The sequence below is a fragment of the Sprattus sprattus genome (assembly GCF_963457725.1).
Source record: "Sprattus sprattus genome assembly, chromosome: 15".
NCBI classification, from domain to species: domain Eukaryota; kingdom Metazoa; phylum Chordata; class Actinopteri; order Clupeiformes; family Clupeidae; genus Sprattus; species Sprattus sprattus.
Genome location: NC_137913.1, coordinates 20,158,986 through 20,177,200, shown reverse-complemented (window position 1 = coordinate 20,177,200; position 18,215 = coordinate 20,158,986). Strand labels below are relative to the sequence as shown.

The 18,215-nt window shown below is 41.6% G+C and overlaps 2 protein-coding genes across 2 annotated transcripts; both read left to right on the top strand.

The window, feature by feature from the left end:
* Positions 1 to 1,158: 1,158 nt before the first annotated feature.
* imp4 (IMP U3 small nucleolar ribonucleoprotein 4) lies at positions 1,159 to 4,416 on the top strand (the record flags this gene model as incomplete). Its single annotated transcript, XM_080852177.1, has 9 exons — positions 1,159 to 1,287; positions 2,030 to 2,138; positions 2,437 to 2,520; positions 2,604 to 2,713; positions 2,805 to 2,937; positions 3,028 to 3,182; positions 3,462 to 3,556; positions 3,651 to 3,724; positions 3,857 to 4,416. 9 exons carry the CDS (start codon positions 1,159 to 1,161, stop codon positions 3,967 to 3,969), a joined length of 1,002 nt encoding a protein of 333 aa, XP_080708303.1. The 3' UTR covers positions 3,970 to 4,416.
* A 3,344-nt stretch (positions 4,417 to 7,760) lies between these two features.
* Positions 7,761 to 17,807, top strand: araf (A-Raf proto-oncogene, serine/threonine kinase). Its single transcript, XM_080852394.1, has 15 exons — positions 7,761 to 7,972; positions 8,269 to 8,372; positions 8,613 to 8,715; positions 8,808 to 8,962; positions 9,098 to 9,217; positions 9,300 to 9,444; positions 9,634 to 9,658; positions 10,070 to 10,197; positions 10,298 to 10,500; positions 10,950 to 11,126; positions 11,578 to 11,624; positions 11,943 to 12,061; positions 12,254 to 12,385; positions 13,128 to 13,262; positions 13,637 to 17,807. The coding sequence occupies exons 1-15, from the start codon at positions 7,865 to 7,867 to the stop codon at positions 13,775 to 13,777; spliced, it is 1,842 nt and encodes a 613-aa protein (XP_080708520.1). The 5' UTR covers positions 7,761 to 7,864; the 3' UTR covers positions 13,778 to 17,807.
* The last annotated feature ends 408 nt before the right edge of the window (positions 17,808 to 18,215 follow it).

The window sequence follows — 18,215 nt, the reverse complement described above, 5'->3', positions numbered from 1 at the left end:
CTGTTTAAAATCTGAACAAGCCTCAAACCTTATTGTTCAATGTTTTATACGGTATGTAAAGCCATCTCTAAATGCATCTAAAAACATTTAAATATATTTCAAATGTGTTCATGCATAGGTTCCTGTGGTTGTATGTCACATATTGTTCAAGCAACTTATTGCACATATGGAATCACCCAGTATTCATACATGTATTTTATCCATTCCCAAAGTAGATAAAAATTACCAAAGAGCAAAACATCAAGGTAAGACTATATTTCAGCAGAGATAAAAGTACATTCTCTAGCTATAAGATTTATCTAGAATTTTCTGTTACACAAACCTTACAAAATCTGCTAAAATATATAAAATCTATTGATACCTATAGCCATAATAATCAATTACAGTTGTCTTTATATTTACACAAGTTTTTATCACTTCCAATGTATTAGCAATATTAGGTGTACATGCACAGTAGTTCATTTATATGACAAATAGATATATATTCCTATATATCACTTAATGTATGACTATATGAAATGTGAGAGACTTTACCTGTTAGAATGAACACAATTATGAGGACAAAATAGAACATTTCACAGACACTTTCACAGACGAACTTCACATATACTTTGAGAAGAGGAAAAAATCCTCTCATGACAGCTTCTTCAAATTGTAGGAAGTTGAAATAACAGGAAATGGCCAGCAGTACATTTGAAGCAAAAAAAGTCAAGTCAGCCTTCATTTACCATATCTCTTCCCCCACCACGTCCATATAGAAATCTATGTCTGATCATATAAAATAAAGAAGCACATGAAGAAGTGAAACACACATTGCTGTTAAAATATGAAGATATGAACTTAAAAATGCATGATTTGCTTGGCACATTCTTGTACCACTAACCATTCTATGTAAGAACACAAGACACACATAATGATATTAAGTGGTAGTCTGAGCCAGTCTGATACATTTAGATGCCCTTTCTCTAAATAGGACATCTTCTAAGAATTATAGGGTGCCGTTACAGGATAGTGGTCCTGACTTGAGAAAGTTCCTGGAAAATAAGATTTACAAATTTTAAATAATGTTCAATGCTCGAACAAAATAAATAATTAAAAACAATCAATCCACTAAAGAGTTGTGTGACTTTTAATTTGTTTAGAGACTCTTATTTCAACATGTTTCAAACGCCAGTTTTGTTTGAGCAATCCCATTGGCTATTGGTGTTGTCCAATGACAATAACTGTTATTCAATTGATGCGTATACTGCACATGTGGAGCAAGAGTACATAGTCAACGTCAAAATGGTAAGTTTCTTTATAGCTGTTTCTCTTCATTAATGTATCATGCCATAGGACGTATGATTACAAAAACAATAGGAAAACTGGCAAACGTGTTGACTTTTAATTGTTAAGCTAATATAGCTAGGAACCTTTTCTGTGTAGGTTAGCCTGATAGTTAGCCACGTTAGCTAACAGTCTAACAGTAGCAGTCTTGTTAAGGTAATGCTTGGACAATTATTAAGGTGGGAAAACTCATACTTATGTTTGCGTGGTCACGTTGATGTGTTGTTTTTCTGCTGTAGGCCACTACCGCTGATGCAATAGTGCTTCACTGTAAAGTTGCCACACGTTACTCTAATATAGCTAAACTTCGTGTGTCTGTGCGGGAGGGTTAATCAACATAACTAGTGATGTCTACAATCTAGCTCATATTGGGAGTCACATATAGCTTATAGCAAATACTAATTGTGTAAGTTATTTCAGGTGAACACAAACTATTTTTGCAATGACCACAGACCATAAGAAGACCGTATATATAAGGCATAGACCTATTTTAAAGTTTTCATTAAGACACTCCCTAAACGTTCCTGTTTTGTTTATGGTTGTGCACAGCAATACATGAACAATCAATGTCCTCCTATAGAAAAAAGGATCAGCACAAAGACAACAAGAAATACGACTCATTGACACTTTTTAGGTGGTATTGTGTGCTGGTGTATTTTTGGAATAGTAACCTCATATGAATTTTGCTGTTGTCCCAATCTAGTTGCGGAGAGAGGTAAGATTACGACGGGAATACCTGTACAGGAAGGCGCAAGAGGACAGACTGCGTACCATTGAGGAGAAAAAACAAAAGCTCAAAACCTCTCTTGATGGTAAACACATCAATTTGATATTCTATATTCTACCTTGGACTATGTTGTCAATTCTGCTTTATGATTGTATGTTCATGTTTTGAATGTATGTTCAATGCAAATTCAGCAAGTTCATGGTTTCAAGTCAGCTGCTCTTTGCCATTGTGGATGAACATAATTATAGTTATAGACATATTCTCCTCGTTATTGCTGCTGTTGATGTTAAGCGATCAACAATGTTTTCTACAAAGTGAAAGATTCATGCAAGTTTTTCTACTCACTGATTTTTCTGATCTGTTTTTCTCCTTTCTCTTGACAGAAAATCGACTAATCCCAAGTGAAGTGCAAAAAGACGCCTTGCAATTGCAAAAATTGTTGGAGTATGATGATGAGGGCGGCGAAGGTAAAGGAAATGGTGAAGTTGTAATGTTTACAATCCTTCTTTTAGGGCTTCCTCTTATTCTGTGGGTTCCATGATGTTTACAGGTGTCAGTTCTCACATGGATGATGAGTATAAGTGGGCTGGTGTGGAGGACCCTAAGGTCATGGTCACAACATCTAGAGACCCCAGTTCCAGGCTGAAGCAGTTTGCCAAAGTGAGTCTCATTATCTAAGCCCACTCTCAATCTGCTTTAGCGAATTAAAATAACAGTAGCTGATTGTACCATAATGTGGTCTTTACCAAAGGAAGTGAAGCTGCTGTTTCCTGGTGCACAACGCATGAACAGAGGAAACCATGAAGTGAAGTCACTGGTCCATGCTTGCAAGGCCAACACTGTAACAGATCTTGTCATAGTTCACGAGACCAGAGGACAACCAGGTGTGTTGTAGTTGATTCCTGCCATTTTAAAACCATACCTTTTCAGCCAGAGACATTGATGTAAACAAATCTAAATTCTGCATTTTCTAGACGGATTAGTAGTATGCCACCTGCCATTTGGACCCACAGCATACTTCACTTTGTACAATGTGGTGATGAGGCATGACGTACCAGACATTGGTACAATGTCAGAGGCCTACCCACATCTCATCTTTCACAACTTTACCTCACGACTTGGCAAAAGGGTGAGACATGTTGGATGTGTACGCTGTATGTTCTTCCCAGTTTTATTCAAATGTTCTTTAATGGTGCAGTAAATTTACAGTACACCAAACATGATCAGACTGTGTTTGTGGTTCTAAATATATTAAATGCATTTTCTCAAATGAACTTGAAGTGTTGGAAGAGGCAAAGCTGAGAATATATCCAGTGAAAATATTGAAAAGGAAGGAGGCATGAGCAGTGTCCTTTTATGCATGAGTAATTACTGGTGTTTTATGACTACTGCGAATTGTCACTCTCAGGTATCCAATATCCTCAAGTACCTGTTTCCAGTACCAAAAGATGACAGCAGACGTGTCATTACCCTTGCCAATTATGATGACTATATCTCATTCAGGTGAGGCAGTGATACTACAATGACTGTGTATGGTATATTTGATATGGACTACCCCAAATGTTAGATTTTTATGAGCTTTAATTGTTATTTTCAGGCATCATACATATAAAAAAACCGACCACAAGAATGTTGAATTGTCAGAAGTGGGACCCAGATTTGAAATGAAGTGTAAGTTCATTCCTAGTCATAGCTCTCATTTCCTTCCCATAGATTTGACTGCTACTATCAATTTATTATTAATATTTATACACTATCTGTCAGACATAAGCTTTATAGTAACAATGAACATTCTTTTGTCAGTATACATGATCAAGCTTGGCACCCTGGACAATGAGAGTACAGCCGATGTGGAATGGCGTCACCACTCATATATACGCACGGCCAAGAAGAGGAAGTTTTTAAGCGTGGAGTGATGAAGACTAGTTTTATATGGACTGGTAATATGTTTTAATAAGATGTACCCAAAAGTCACGATTAATATTTGGAGGACTGTTCTGTTCAAGGACTCATTCGGCTCAAAGGTGTGACGGGAACTTTGCACACAGGTTCTTCCTGAACCATCAAAGGACTACTATCTTAACTGCCAAGAATTTTGTTGCGCTATACTAATGTATAAATTGGGACCGGTTATATTGGTTAGTCACTAAAAATGTAAAATTCCTTGTCAAATCTCCCTGTAAGCAGTCACATCTGATGGGTCCAGTACATCTTAGGGTCACTAGAAAGTAACATTATGTCAACAACTGGACTCATTACCCTTTGGGAAAATATCATATATTTTTTTGTACATGTAATCTTGTGTTCTTTTTGTACATGGGATGAGCTACTTTACAAAACAATAAATCTCCACTTTTCAGTCATTATGTGTGTTGTGTTCTGTCTGAAGTCATGTCCTCACAGAAAATGAGCTTTCTTTTCCAAGCAAATGTGGAATCATGGATTTTGTGTAATTAGTGGGGATTATGAGAAGTAGGTGTAAAGCCTTGGGCTGTAGTAAGTGAAGTAAGTAGAAAGTGTACTGGAATGTTTATATGCTGTGTAATTGGATAAATCACCTCCTGGCATACATGAATGTAGCCCAAGAAGCTTGCCAAAAATGATCAGTATCAGACCTGCACTCTAAAGACAACAGGTGCAGCCAAAATATAACGTTTGTGTGAAACTATAAGTGATGTCCCTAGACTAGGGTTCCCAGAGGACATGCGTGGCATATTAGGGATTACTATTGCGTGTCTAAAAGTGATGCATTTATCTGACATTAGGCCAATGACAAAATACTGTATCCATGCACTGATGATTGTACCCGCCCTTCATAACTTGTTTGTGATGCACTAGGTCTGTGCACGCAGGAATGGACCAATGAGGATGCGTTCAGGAGGTGTTCCGTTTTCCCTGAAATTCTTTACTGATCCGACTTGTTAGAATTCAAGATGGCTGCCTCAGGTAAGTATTTATCTTACAAACCACACTGTAAAGTATCATATGATGCTATGAACAAGGTTCGTTTGGTCTTACAGTCCCTGTTAGAGAGAGGCTTTTCTGTTTACTACCATATTTACTGAAGTTTGCTTTAATTATCGATGTGAAAACTGTTGACTAAATAGCTAGCTAACATTAGCATTGCTACTGGGGTTAGCTTCCAAACAGTTGGCTAGCTGACCATCTAATCCCTTTCCGCCTCATGAAAATAGCATTCCCTACTTCCAACGCATAAAAAACACCTGATCGGAATTAGGAAATTATAAATAACTTCAGAAACGTTCAGTGCGTCTTGAATTCTATCGAAATTATACATCACATAGTCGAGTAAGCGAAGAAATAGAAATGTATTTGGCCACTACTCTAAATATTAATGAGCACTCAAATCCCCTTTAGCTTCACGGCTGGCTAGCTAGCGAGCTAGGTAACTACCTTGCCATCTCGCCAACTCAAGCGTATCCATAGTGTTCATACTGGTAAACTGGGCATTGACATCTGGGATGCAACCAAGAGCATTAATCGCATTGTCATCCTACTGTGTCGGCGTTGTAGCTACTGCTCATAGTTTTATAATGACTGTAACGTAGCCAACTCGCTCCCTGGCTTGTAAGACATAGTTACACTAGCTTGCAGGCTAACTTGGATGCATAACATTAACGATAGCTTTCAGACATGTCAACTGTTGCTTAAATGGGGCGTGCACCCATATCACTTCTGAGCTGGTTCAACTTGCAACGAAACTTTGAAAACGTTTTAGAACAGAATTTCTTTTGAGATTCTGAAGTTTGTTTCAAGTGACGTTGCCAGCTAGCTCGATGACAGCTAAGATAATGTGTACACCTTAGCAATCATGGCTTCACGGGTCGACATTAGGTCGTTCAGGTAAAGAGGAAGTGGTCTGGTAGGTCACACAAAGGTTTGTCAATGTTCTCATAACAGACAAGTGAAGTGTATTTACACCATTAATTGCCTTGATATGTAACTTTAGTGGACTTGTAGAATACTACCTTTGGCGAATTGTCGTTCGTTAGTAGACAGGTCTATTCCAAATGTTTTCGGATCATGCTCAAACTATTTCAGATATCTTGCACTTGAACCAGTTGGCTTTCTGGGGGATGCCTTGTATTTATCTAATTAAACTGGTAAGGTATTTTGTTTGTATGTTTACGAATTACGGTAGAGTAACGTTAAGTGAAGGTGATGCAGATGCGCATACCAAGATGTTAGGGTGCAACAAAACAGTGAATACATGTAATAAACAATTCACCAGTTGTGTCTTATGCGATTGTAATACAAGAATATAACATTTTTGATGCAATGGTACTGTAATGGAATTGTACGGGCATACTGAACTGTTATCGCTGAACTCAAATTCTAGATCTTAAGTGTAAGCGGTTGATGATTAAATCAACTATAATCGATACAGTGTAGCATCACAGTAGCCTATTTCTTGGCATAATGTTATTTCGATATAGCGGCGCCAAGTATCACAATATTTGTTTATTTACTGTGATGATCTGATAACATTGCTTTTGAAGTTCACCAGACAAAGTTCTTATCTTGCATCTCAGCAAAAGTTAAAAAGGGAGTCAGCCTCGAGAACAAATTGACCGCACCAAGATGACTAGAGAATGCCAGTATACAAATAATAATGAATGAATCAGAATCATAAAACACTTGACGAGATGTTAAAACGGTCCATTGTGCCAATAGATGGTATGCACTCACATTAGATTTGCCGTGATGTTGACAGAGTGGCATGGGAGGTGTATTTCTTAGATTGGGTTAAGATGTCAGTTTGGAACACATCCTCAGTAGTGTGCCTTCGAATCAGTGGGTGTGTCGGCCTTTACTCACTAAACACCCTCATCAAAGGTGGCCAGCTAAAGGGTGATCAAGCCTTAGCTTGTGTACCATGCCCAATTAAGATTTCCCAAGGGAAAATGTTTGAGAGAAATTAATTGCAATGTGGAGTCTAACTGCAATATCTGCTGTATCGTAAAATGTGAAGAATCATCATGGTCTAAATATCGTGTTGTATCGGGGCCTCTGTAGCAGTTTTACCCCTATTGATGATAAAGAAATAGACAACATGTACTAATATGTCAAAATTATGTATTTTAATGCTGTCTTGTGTTTTCAATGTGTCATTTAAAAGCCAAATCTAAACATAAGCCAGAATGCTAACAAGGCAAGGTCTGAGTGGTTTGAATTTAATTTGTTCTTGAGAGCTGGTTTTAAGAAACTGTAACATACCACTGATTATCATTCAACCTTTTAAATACCAAGCGGTTGGAGTGTAGGATAACATTCTGAATTTCATCCTACCTTCCATCTTTTTTAAAGCTTTCTTCCATGTCATGTCCTACAGGCTATCTATCCATCTCCTTTTCCCCCATGTCCTTTCTCACTCTCCATCCCTCTGTATCACTTCACTTCACTCTTTGATCCCTCAGAATGGCCCAGTTATTTAGCAAATAGACGAGGCTACTGCCTCACATCACATTGTGTAATTCTCAAAGAAATAGGTCCCTGCAAAGACTGTGAGTGGATAGAACACATTTATATAATCCCACAGAAATGAAATATCAGTCAGTGATTTAACTGGCAGGAAGACAATAGATGGAACCTGGTAGCTCAACGAGCTTCAGCCTTACTTTTTCAGTGCTGTGAGTGTCTGTTGAGTGGCTAAAATGAGACCGTATGTGTCAGGTTCTAGGTGAGGGCTCTCTCCTCCTGCGCCCCAGTGGATGAAGTTTTCTTGCAGCTGAAGTCTCTCACTGCTGCTCCCCCCCCCTCCCCCGTCTGCGTCTGTCGTTTCGTTTCAACATGTCGTCCTCGTCCTCCTGCTCTTCATCGGGGGAGACCAGCCCTGAGGATGTGCCTCGTGGTGGGGGCACCATCCGTGTCTACCTCCCCAACAAGCAACGGACAGTGGTGAGTAATTCTTGCATCTGGTGCGAGTTCACACTGGTCTTTTATTTTATAAAATTATAATAATTGTATTACACATGGTTGCAATAAAATAAAAATGTCTCTCCTAGCAAGCACTCTTTTGAATTTAGGAGCTAAACTCACAGGAGACATTTTCCAGTGATTTTTGTGGAACGGGCTTTAGAATCCGTCTGCTTTTGATGTGCGCTGTGTTTGTATAAGTATTTTATTGTAGTGGCAACTTCACAGAGCCCCACTGTTTTGATTGTAATGAGCACTGCTCTGTGATGTGTGACCAGGTGAACGTCCGGGCGGGACAGACCGTTCATGACAGCTTAGATAAGGCCCTGAAAGTGCGCGGCCTGAGCCAGGACTGCTGTGCTGTGTTTCGGCTCTTGGAAGGGTAAGTGCACTCATTGCACTCTGCTAGCATGTGAAACGGTGCAGACCACAAGTTAGAGAGCTGTGTGTTTTTTCTTACTTTTAGTTCTTTCTTTCTTTGGAGTTCTGCATGTAGACTTGAAATCACTGTCCATCCGAAAGTAGGATATATGACACTGCTCTAAGGGTGTATGACACTGGCATTGTGACTCTAAAGCTAGTTTAAATTCAGTGTTCTGATTGATCTTCTGATGTGTTCCAGTCGCAAGAGGCTGACTGACTGGAGCACAGACATCACCCCACTGGTAGGGGAAGAACTGCTGGTGGAAGTGCTTGACGATGTCCCTCTCACCATGCACAACTATGTAAGTTGATTTGGTCGCCTTTTCGGCCATATTGTCAGTCTCTGCTGAGTAACCTCTTCTGACTTACTATAGCTGCCGTGTTTTCTTTGCAGGTCCGGAAGACATTCTTCAAGTTAGCGTATTGTGACTTTTGTCACAAGTTTCTGTTTAACGGATTCAGATGTCAGACGTGCGGCTACAAGTTTCACCAACACTGCAGCAGCAAAGTTCCAACAGTGTGTGTTGATATGGACACGATGACAAAACGGTAAGTCAGCCCAGAGGTACAAACTAAGGAGATGAACAGACAGTCTGAAACCTTCTCCATACAGTGTTAATCGAATTTGAGTTCTAGATAGTATGAAGTTCATGAAACATGTCTGCGTGTGGTTCATGTTAACAGGTTAATTCGCCCCAATTACACGGACAGCAATTACACAGACGACTGCCCCCAGATATCAATACTGTTGCCAGACAGCTCCATATCACAGAGTGATATAGCCTTAACACCAGAGCCCACGGGGTAAGTTTTTCCCCTCTCCCCCCTGCACAGTCTGTTTTCTCCATTGTGACCGACCCTTAAACAGATTTTCTTCTTCACACAGGCTGAGCCTCCTGTCCCCCACCTCCGCCTTCTACTTCCCCGTACCTGGGGCCGATGGCCAGTCCCTGCAGCGGCATCGCTCCACCTCCACGCCCAACGTCCACATGGTCAGCACGGTGGGGCCCAACGGCACCAGCATCATAGAGGTGAGGTCACTGACTCACTGCAATCCCGACAGTCCCACATTACATGCCCGTCAGGGGGCCTGTCACTGTCCCCCAACCCCCCCCCCCCCCCATTCATGTCCCTTTTGGTTGTCATGGTTACACAGTCATGAGTCTGAGTGGTTGCCAGTGTTTTTCATTTTTTATTTTCAATGTTTGTCGTTCTCATAGGATGCAATAAAAAACAGCACAATGGGTGAGTTTTTGTTTTGATGTTTGTTGTCCATCACACTCATTTTAGTTAGTCATCAGTCTTCATATTTGTCAAACACATTTGGCACCAAAGTTGTCAAATGTGTTTTACCATAAAATTGTCTAACCACACATGTGTAAATCTATGGTCTTGCTGTTGAACACAATACAATCCTTAAAGGTGGATATCTAACTAGAGCTCTGATCATTTACTAAATATGATTTGATTGAACATTGAATTGAGATCAGTAATTCTACTTAAACTTAACGCTAAACCTTTGAAAAACCTTTACAAACCCTTTGAATTCTCAAAAAGTCATAAATTGTCTTGCAGTTTTTCATTTTGAGCAGGTAAGTATGAGGTTAGCAATTCCCTGGTCTATATTTGTCTGAGTCATGCTTCTGTGCACATCAGGACCAGAGCCTTCCCCTAAGCTTTCTACCAGCCCCCCTTCTCTGGGCTCTCCCGGCCGACGACCCCCTAAATCCCCCTCAGAGCACAAGGAGCGCAAACCTTCCTCATCCGACGACAAAAAGAAAGTGGTCAGTGTTTCCCCTCTTTTACCATCGATCAGTGTTTTTCATCCCACAAATGTGCTTTGCTTTTACTGATGCTAATCTGATTTTGCTTGAACGGCTGCAGCACCGTGGAGGTTACAGAGACTCCAGCTACTACTGGGAGGTGCAGTCCCGCGAGGTGAACATCCAGAAGAGGATCGGAGCCGGCTCCTTCGGGACGGTCTTCAAAGGCAAGTGGCACGGCGACGTGGCCATCAAGATCCTCAAGGTGACGGAACCCACCCCTGAGCAGCTGCAGGCTTTCAAGAACGAGATGCAGGTTCTACGGTGAGAACCAGCCAGCCGCTCCCTTATTAGAAGTGCATCAGAGAAAAAGAACCTGTAGAGTGGACATTCCCATTTATGATGAAGCTTACACGAGGTATCAGATATGGAAGAGGAAGTAATTGAGCCATGGGGATTTCAAATACATCTTTTGGTAGATATGTTTATGCAGTGGTTAAAGTGAATGGCGTTTGTTGTGGTACGCATCATTGGGGACAGCAGATAAGTAGGCCAAACTGTGATTTTTGACTCAACTCATTTTAATGGGTGGATGGTGGCACTCGTTCACTTAAACATATTGTGTCCAAACTGAAGGAAGCATGACCTTTACAAATATGGCCCTTTTTGAGTGAGTAATACTATCTTTTATCCTGCCCTTCTTTTATATCTCTCTGTTTGTCTTTTTTTTTCTCCCACTCTTTCTCTCTCTCTCTCTCGGCTGACCTTTACAGAAAGACGCGTCATGTCAACATCCTGCTGTTCATGGGCTTCATGACTAAGCCCCACTTCGCCATCATCACGCAGTGGTGCGAGGGCAGCAGCCTCTACCGCCACCTGCACGTCATCGAGACCAAGTTCGACACAATGCGACGCATCGATGTAGCGCGCCAGACAGCTCAGGGCATGGAGTAAGAGAGCGCAACCTGTTTACTTGATCCCTCACGCTGACTCATGTAGAGTGGAGGAGTCGTGAGGGTTTTGTTGTGGCGGGGATAGATACAATCTGGGTCAAAGAAGTGCATTTCTCAAAGTTTGTAGTTTTTAAGTCATCACCAGTTTTATGTAGTCATCTTATGTGCGGGTGCACTTGTTAAAGCCAAGACATTTAGCCTGGCTATGTCAGTTATCGGACAGTGTCAAATCGGCCATTCTGTTAAACAATCAAAATGCTAAGTTTAATAATGGATTATCACTCTATAACTTCAGTTTAATAATGGATTAACATCACAACACAAACGTTTGCCGATAACACACGCCGTCCTATAATTAACACCGTTACGATAGGTGCCTTTGCTTGTGCCATGTATTTGCGTTAATCTTAATGTTCTAACATGACTCACTTTTCTTTCTTTCTTCCAGTTATCTACATGCCAAGAATATAATTCATCGGGACCTGAAATCAAACAGTATCCTTTTTTGGTTTACAGATTCTTGCATAATGTTACTTTTGTCTGAGGTAATACTCTAAGCAGTAAGTTGTTAAGCTCATTTGGATTGACCTGTGACTTCACTTTCAGGTAAGTAGGGCAATGCTCTAGGCCACCAAGGGCAACGGCAGAGTAATTACAGAATTACTCAATAGGGAAACCACTCGCAAGAATTAGTGAAAGCACTCCTTTTCTGCTATTGGACCCACTTCAGACATGTTCTGCTGCCGGGGTCTATTGTTCCCCTGCACCCCTCCCCCCTCCTTCTGCTGTGCTGCTCCTGAACTCCTGTGCCAGACATCTTCTTGCACGAGGGCTGGACGGTGAAGATCGGTGACTTCGGCCTGGCCACAGTGAAGTCCCGCTGGAGCGGATCACAGCAGGTGGAGCAGCCCAGTGGCTCTATTCTGTGGATGGTGAGTCATGCAGAGCAGCGAGCGACGTGGTGCCCCAAGACGTGGCCCCTTATGTGGATAGTCATACTGACCTCTTCATGTGATTAAAAACGGACTTAGTCAGTCTGTGTTCCTTTAGCTTCAGATTTGAGCGTCATGTGATCTTGTTTTTCTGTGACAAACCCAGGTGTGTGTTTGGCTTTGCACCCACAGGCTCCTGAGGTGATCAGGATGCAGGACACCAACCCCTACACCTTCCAGTCAGACGTGTACGGATATGGGGTGGTTCTTTATGAGCTGATGTCCAGCACGCTGCCTTACTCCAACATCAACAACCGGGATCAGGTGGGTCACTGCTTAGGCTAGAGGTAGAACCTGTAGGGCTGAATAGAAGTGTAATGCATAAAGCTTGACTAGAGATTTTTGGAGCTATAGATGTTGTGTCTGTGCTTTTAACTGCTTTTGTTGTAGCAAAAATTATGTTTATTTTCGTCCAAGGAGAATGTTGTCACTTTGCACTTGTCTCATTGCTGCACTGTTTCACTGATCCAGCATTGCTGGATCATGGTAGTGTTTGTTAAGTCCAAAGTAATCCCAACCTAACATTTTGGCTATTTTGGGAGACTGCTCGTTCAGAATGCTACTTTGTCTCAGACTGGACTTAATCCCTGTCTGGGAAGTTTGCCCTGCGAGTTCTTGTGTTTATGTTTTCTTTTTGTCGGCATCACACTGTGTGTTCTTTTGTACTGTCCAATACCATATCTGCTGCAAAAAAAACCCACATTTGAAATGTTCTCCTCTTTCAAAAGTATGAGCTCTTAGGGCATAGTTCCCCTAGGGATTGAAGACAGTCTTAGAATATGTCCGTGGATTGACTTGGATATGAAGAGATTTTTAAAGCCTCTGTTATAGTACTGCTGGATCTGTCAAAAGCGTGAGATATGGGACCTGCCTCTGTTTCTGCAACCTATGTAAGAGTTGGGGAGGACAGGTCAACTGGCTTATTTAAATGTAAGGAACACACAACACCATAAGCACCTGCTCTGCCTTTTTGATTAAGTCCGTTTTCTTTTCTTCCCCCACCCAGATCATCTTCATGGTGGGCAGAGGATACCTATCCCCAGACCTCAGTAAACTGTCAAGTAGCTGCCCCAAGTCCATGAAGAGGCTCATCATCGACTGTCTCAAGTTCAAGCGAGACGAGCGGCCCCTATTCCCACAGGTGAGTCACCTGCCCATCTGTCATTACCAGCACAGTCAGTGCAGTAAGGATCTGGGATGAACAGGGATGCTTTGCTCAGAGTTTTAGTGAAGGCCCAGTCATCCTCTCAAATACAGCTTTCATGTAGTGGGTGTAGTAGTATGGTCAACCACACTTATAATGGAAAGTGCTACTCAGTCAGTGAATTGATTTAGATGTTACTCTGCATATATTTACCCAAAACAGTTTGCATTTTCTCTCGTCACCACTTTCGGTTTCAGACATTTGTACCTTGTTGTTCAACAAGTGGTTTAACCTTCAAGGATGGGTGACCTAAATTTCCCTAAACCAGCCTTTGCACAAAATAAAAATGTGTATCTCTGACTTGTCTGCAGATCCTGGTGGCTATTGAGCAGGTCCAGGACCTGTTGCCAAAAATCGAGAGGAGTGCCTCGGAGCCCTCCCTGCACCGGGCCGTGCACACCGAGGACCTGAACCCGCTGCTGTTCCACACCTACAGGCATATGCCCTTGTGAGGGCACCATGCCACATTATGCCCAGAGGATGCCAGAGAGAGAGACGAAGAGAGAGAGAGAGCAGGAAGAAAGAGACCAAGCAACTTTCCAACCCCTCACGTTCCTTCTGGAGCCATCTTGCTGCTGCAGATACCCCCTTTGAGCTGCCACAGATCATTGGCTTCAAGAAACAAACTTGCACACACACACACACACACACACACAAACACGCAGACACACGCCTGCATTTGGGTATACACATACAAATGTACACACAACAATTGTGGTTCTCAAAGGCAAATCTGGCTAAACTCTTTGTTTTAGCAGGGGGGTTTCTAGACGCTGCAGTAGTGCAACAGGCTTCTATTGGCTTAACGCTGCAGATGAAAGTTGGCTTGGGTTGGCTAGAGGCAAGCAATGTTGTGGCGCTCCTTGGAATTTCATGGTGTTGTGCTGGCGTCATGCTGGCCAGGTCCCCCCATTCCCCCAACCCCCTCCTTCACCTTTTTATCTGTTATTTTGGAAAATTCTTCTTGAGAGAAGACGCAAGCGTTTGTCCAGAAACCCCACTAAAAACTTCAGGGACAACTTGAGTGTTTTTGTATGTGGTCATCAGTGATTTCTTTTCAGTTTCTGGCTGGCTTGCTGAATTGAGTGTTTATTTGTTTTTGTCCTTTTTTTTTTGTTACTTTTATACAGCAGAATGTAAATATATCAGTCAACTGTTCTAAGTAGTTCTTTAACATCAGCTAGCTTTTTAACATCAATCAGTTTTTACATAATCATGTAATTCTGAGCTGCCGTGTTCTCTTCTTTGCTCAAGTGCACATGTGTACGAATCCCTCCCCATTTCTTTGTGTGAGAATGTCCATTCCGAGACGAAATTTTATTCCCGTTACCATGAGCTGCTAACTTTTGAAGAACACTCTGGCTACTTTTCGTTGTTTATGTGAGGGGGAACTAGACTCGTTAGAGGCTTCTTAAATGGCACCCCTGGGCCTTAGCATGTGTTAGCAACCAAGCTAATGGCCATGGCTAATGCGCTTGGTCAGTGCAGAACCAGAAACACAGATTGTGGGCTCAGGGCCAGTGGAGATTAAATGACCCCTATGGTGTAGACATGTCTTGATTTTGGAATTGAACTGGTGAATAATTCGACATCATGCGTTTGTGCCTCCTTGAAGTGAAGTGCCCAGCGCACAGCATACATTGGAGGTGGCCAGAGTCAAGGTAGCGTCGTGGCATATCTCTATGGGTTAACTAGATTTGGTCTGTGGAATATCTTGTTTTTGTTTGTGTTTCTGTGTTGTCTCACTTATCCAACATTTGCTATTTCAAACTTTTGTCCTTCCTCTGACTTTGCAATATAAGTATTGCTTTTGGTCAGATACAATAAGGATAAACCATCCTTTGTTCTCTTTGTCGTAAAGGCTAAAAAAAGACCTTTATTAGATTTGTTTTATTAGATTTTATTTGTTTTAATCTTCCTGGAAGCCAGCCTGAGTGGAGTACTGGATCATTTCAGATCTTCGTCTCACTGTTTTGATCGTGGGTTTTCTGGTTTAGTTTTATATGTCGTAACATTAACTTTTTAGGATTGCGTGTCATGCAGACAAGATAATGTTCCCAAGAAAGGGAGTTCTTAAGAATAGCGTTTTTGATCGGTGCAGGGAAACAACAGTGCGGGACAAAAACATAACTGTTTGCAAGTTGGGCCCCACACATGGTGAGCAAGCCATCTTGAAACAGGCATTCCATAAACCACACTAACATCCGTTTGTGTCTTTATCTTTTTTGCTCGCTTCTTGTGAAAGCTTAGTGCTGAGATCCTTGCAGAGGTGTAGAGAAGAGGTTGGGGAGGTGCAATGAGACACTGGTGGCATACGTGAGCACAGCAGCACGCCTACCGCAGCACTGACACCACCCTCCTCACCCTTCTCCAGCAACAGCGGCTGCGAGGCTGCCGCGCACAGGCGCTGCTAGCGGGGTAGACTGCTTGGCAGATGTTGCAGCGGCATCTTGCGGTGCTCACAGCTGACTTAGATTGTGCATGTTGCAATATCTGGCTGCATGTTATTTTTTCCGGTTTGGCTTTGCTTTTCTTTTTTAGTTTAATTACATAGTCACTTTGCACCACCCGCACGGAGAAAGACCACTTATTCAAGCACACCCTCAGCATCAAGAATGCACAGACACAAATAGACATTTCTGCAAAGTTCTGTCTCAAGTGGCATGGTGTCTCTAATTGTGTTGAATGATGAATCTTTGAGTGCTACTGTAAAATGGAAGTGTGGTTTTCCTTTTTAATTTAAGTCTTTGGAGTTATTTGTTTAAAGTGCTTTGGATGATTCCTTGTTTGGCTTATGGTTACAAGGTTGCGTCTGTCGGCTCTCCAGTGTGAGATTGAGCAGTTCCTATTTCGTTCAATGTTCACAGTGCCTCTGCACCCTTCTCAACCACCATTTTATCAAGACGGTCAAGTCGGCCAGCGCAGTGGTTTCAGAGACCAACAACACAGCGCATCAACACAAACCTGTTGTTTACCTGTTGTTTAAACTACAAAAGAAGTTTTGTCTTTCTTGTTGTTGAAGAGGGAATAAAAACAGAAAATATGATGGGATTGTGGTCGCAGACAAAGTGCAATGTTGGTGGACCAGGGGCACCAGCAAGCCACAAGGGAGTGCTGTTGGGAGCATGGCATCGCATTATAAAGAGTTGACATTGCGGATGTTGATCTGCGTGTGTGGGGTACATATCCAAAGCCTGTGTGGGTTTAACCACACCCTTAATGCAGACACAGAAGTCAGCATCAGAGCTGAGGCTGTGTTTCTTGTGGCCGAGTGCTTCGACAAGGAGCAAGGGGCTAGTTAACTAAAATAGGTTTTTTCTGGGCATAATTTATTGGTCCAAATAATACAAAACAAACAACTGACGTTGGTTTCATTGTAGAAATATAGGTTGTATTCTATAGAGTTGTATTTGAAATGGGGCTGGGTACCCCTCTTTAAACTGCTTAATTTGAGGAAGATGGCAACGGTCAACTTTGAATAGCACACACTTTTCTCTGGACATCAGAGCATGTCCACAGAAAATGGACTTAAGAGTGAATCCCTTTTCTATTTATTACCTAAAGTCCCAAAAGCAGGCGATTATATGACCTGTTGGCTTGGGACGTATAGGCACGGATTGAACCTGAATAGACAGGACAGGGCTTTACTGACATGACGGGGTCTGGGGACTAGAGATGTGCTGTTGCAGTCTGCTTGTGTCTCTCTCAAACAAATGGATATTCCTCCTCACCCCACCCCAATCTCCTCCTCATGCTAGGTTAGTGTCCTAGTGTCAACCTCCAAAGAATCCAAGCTGGTATTTATTGGTGGTCTTGTGAAAGGGGAAGAGGGAAGCATTTAGCATGATGGCGCTAACCCCAGGAATCAATATGCACAAGGTTGAACTCCCACTATCATGATAATCCTTGCACATTTCACTGTAGTGTACTGTATAGTGTGTTTATATTTAATCAATCCATTATGGGGAAAAAGTTCACTGGCTTACAGACCAGATAATAATGTAAGGCCCGGTTAGATGTTGGTGGATGAAAAATAATGCGTCGATGGTGTTGACTCAAGAGAAAGCCATACATCATGTTTTTACGATTTGTGGTAGATGCTAGATCAGTTTGGTTCTACCACATTCAGACCTTAACACCAACTAAAGAAATTGAAGAGCTTTCAATTTGAAATATTACTCAACCAGGCATGTACATCCAAGTGTTTGGAGGGCAACCCCTAACCCAGAATTACATTTTCTATCTTTCTTTTATTTTGAGCAGAGAAGAGAATGGTTGGTTGGTTAATTAATGTGTTGACATAGTTATGTGTACTTTTAGGCAATTTGCAGACATTTTGTGTGTATAGTTTCTGGGGTGTTCTGTGTGGAATAAAAGTTGTACTCTGCTGTGTACAGTTACATTTTTTTTAAATTACGAAATTGTACTTGTTTCTATTTTTTTGTGTGACGGTTTAAAAAAAGAACAAAATTATTTTAAAAATGTAAAGGAAATCTTAGTATTTTTTTAGTTTCTTTTTTTTGGGGTCTTAAAATATGGAGGAGACAGGATTTTATTCTTGAAATAAAACTGTGGACTGCTAATATAGATTGTATTTTTGTATTTTCACTTGTGTGTGTAGGAGTGTGTGTGTGTGTGTGTGTGTGTGTGTGTGTGTGTGTGTGTGTGTCCGTATCACACTATATTCGACCCTGGATTTTAAAAAGTGGTATGACATAATCACTGCTTACAGTTTTTCTCCATTGCTTTGGCTCATTTCACGAAACAGAAATGACATTCTCACTCTAAAAACATGTGCAAACCTCCAAGCCACTTGGCACTTGTTACCAACAGATTGGAATTTCTCATTCCTTTAATCAAATTGGAATTGTATTAGCATGTCCTTGCAAA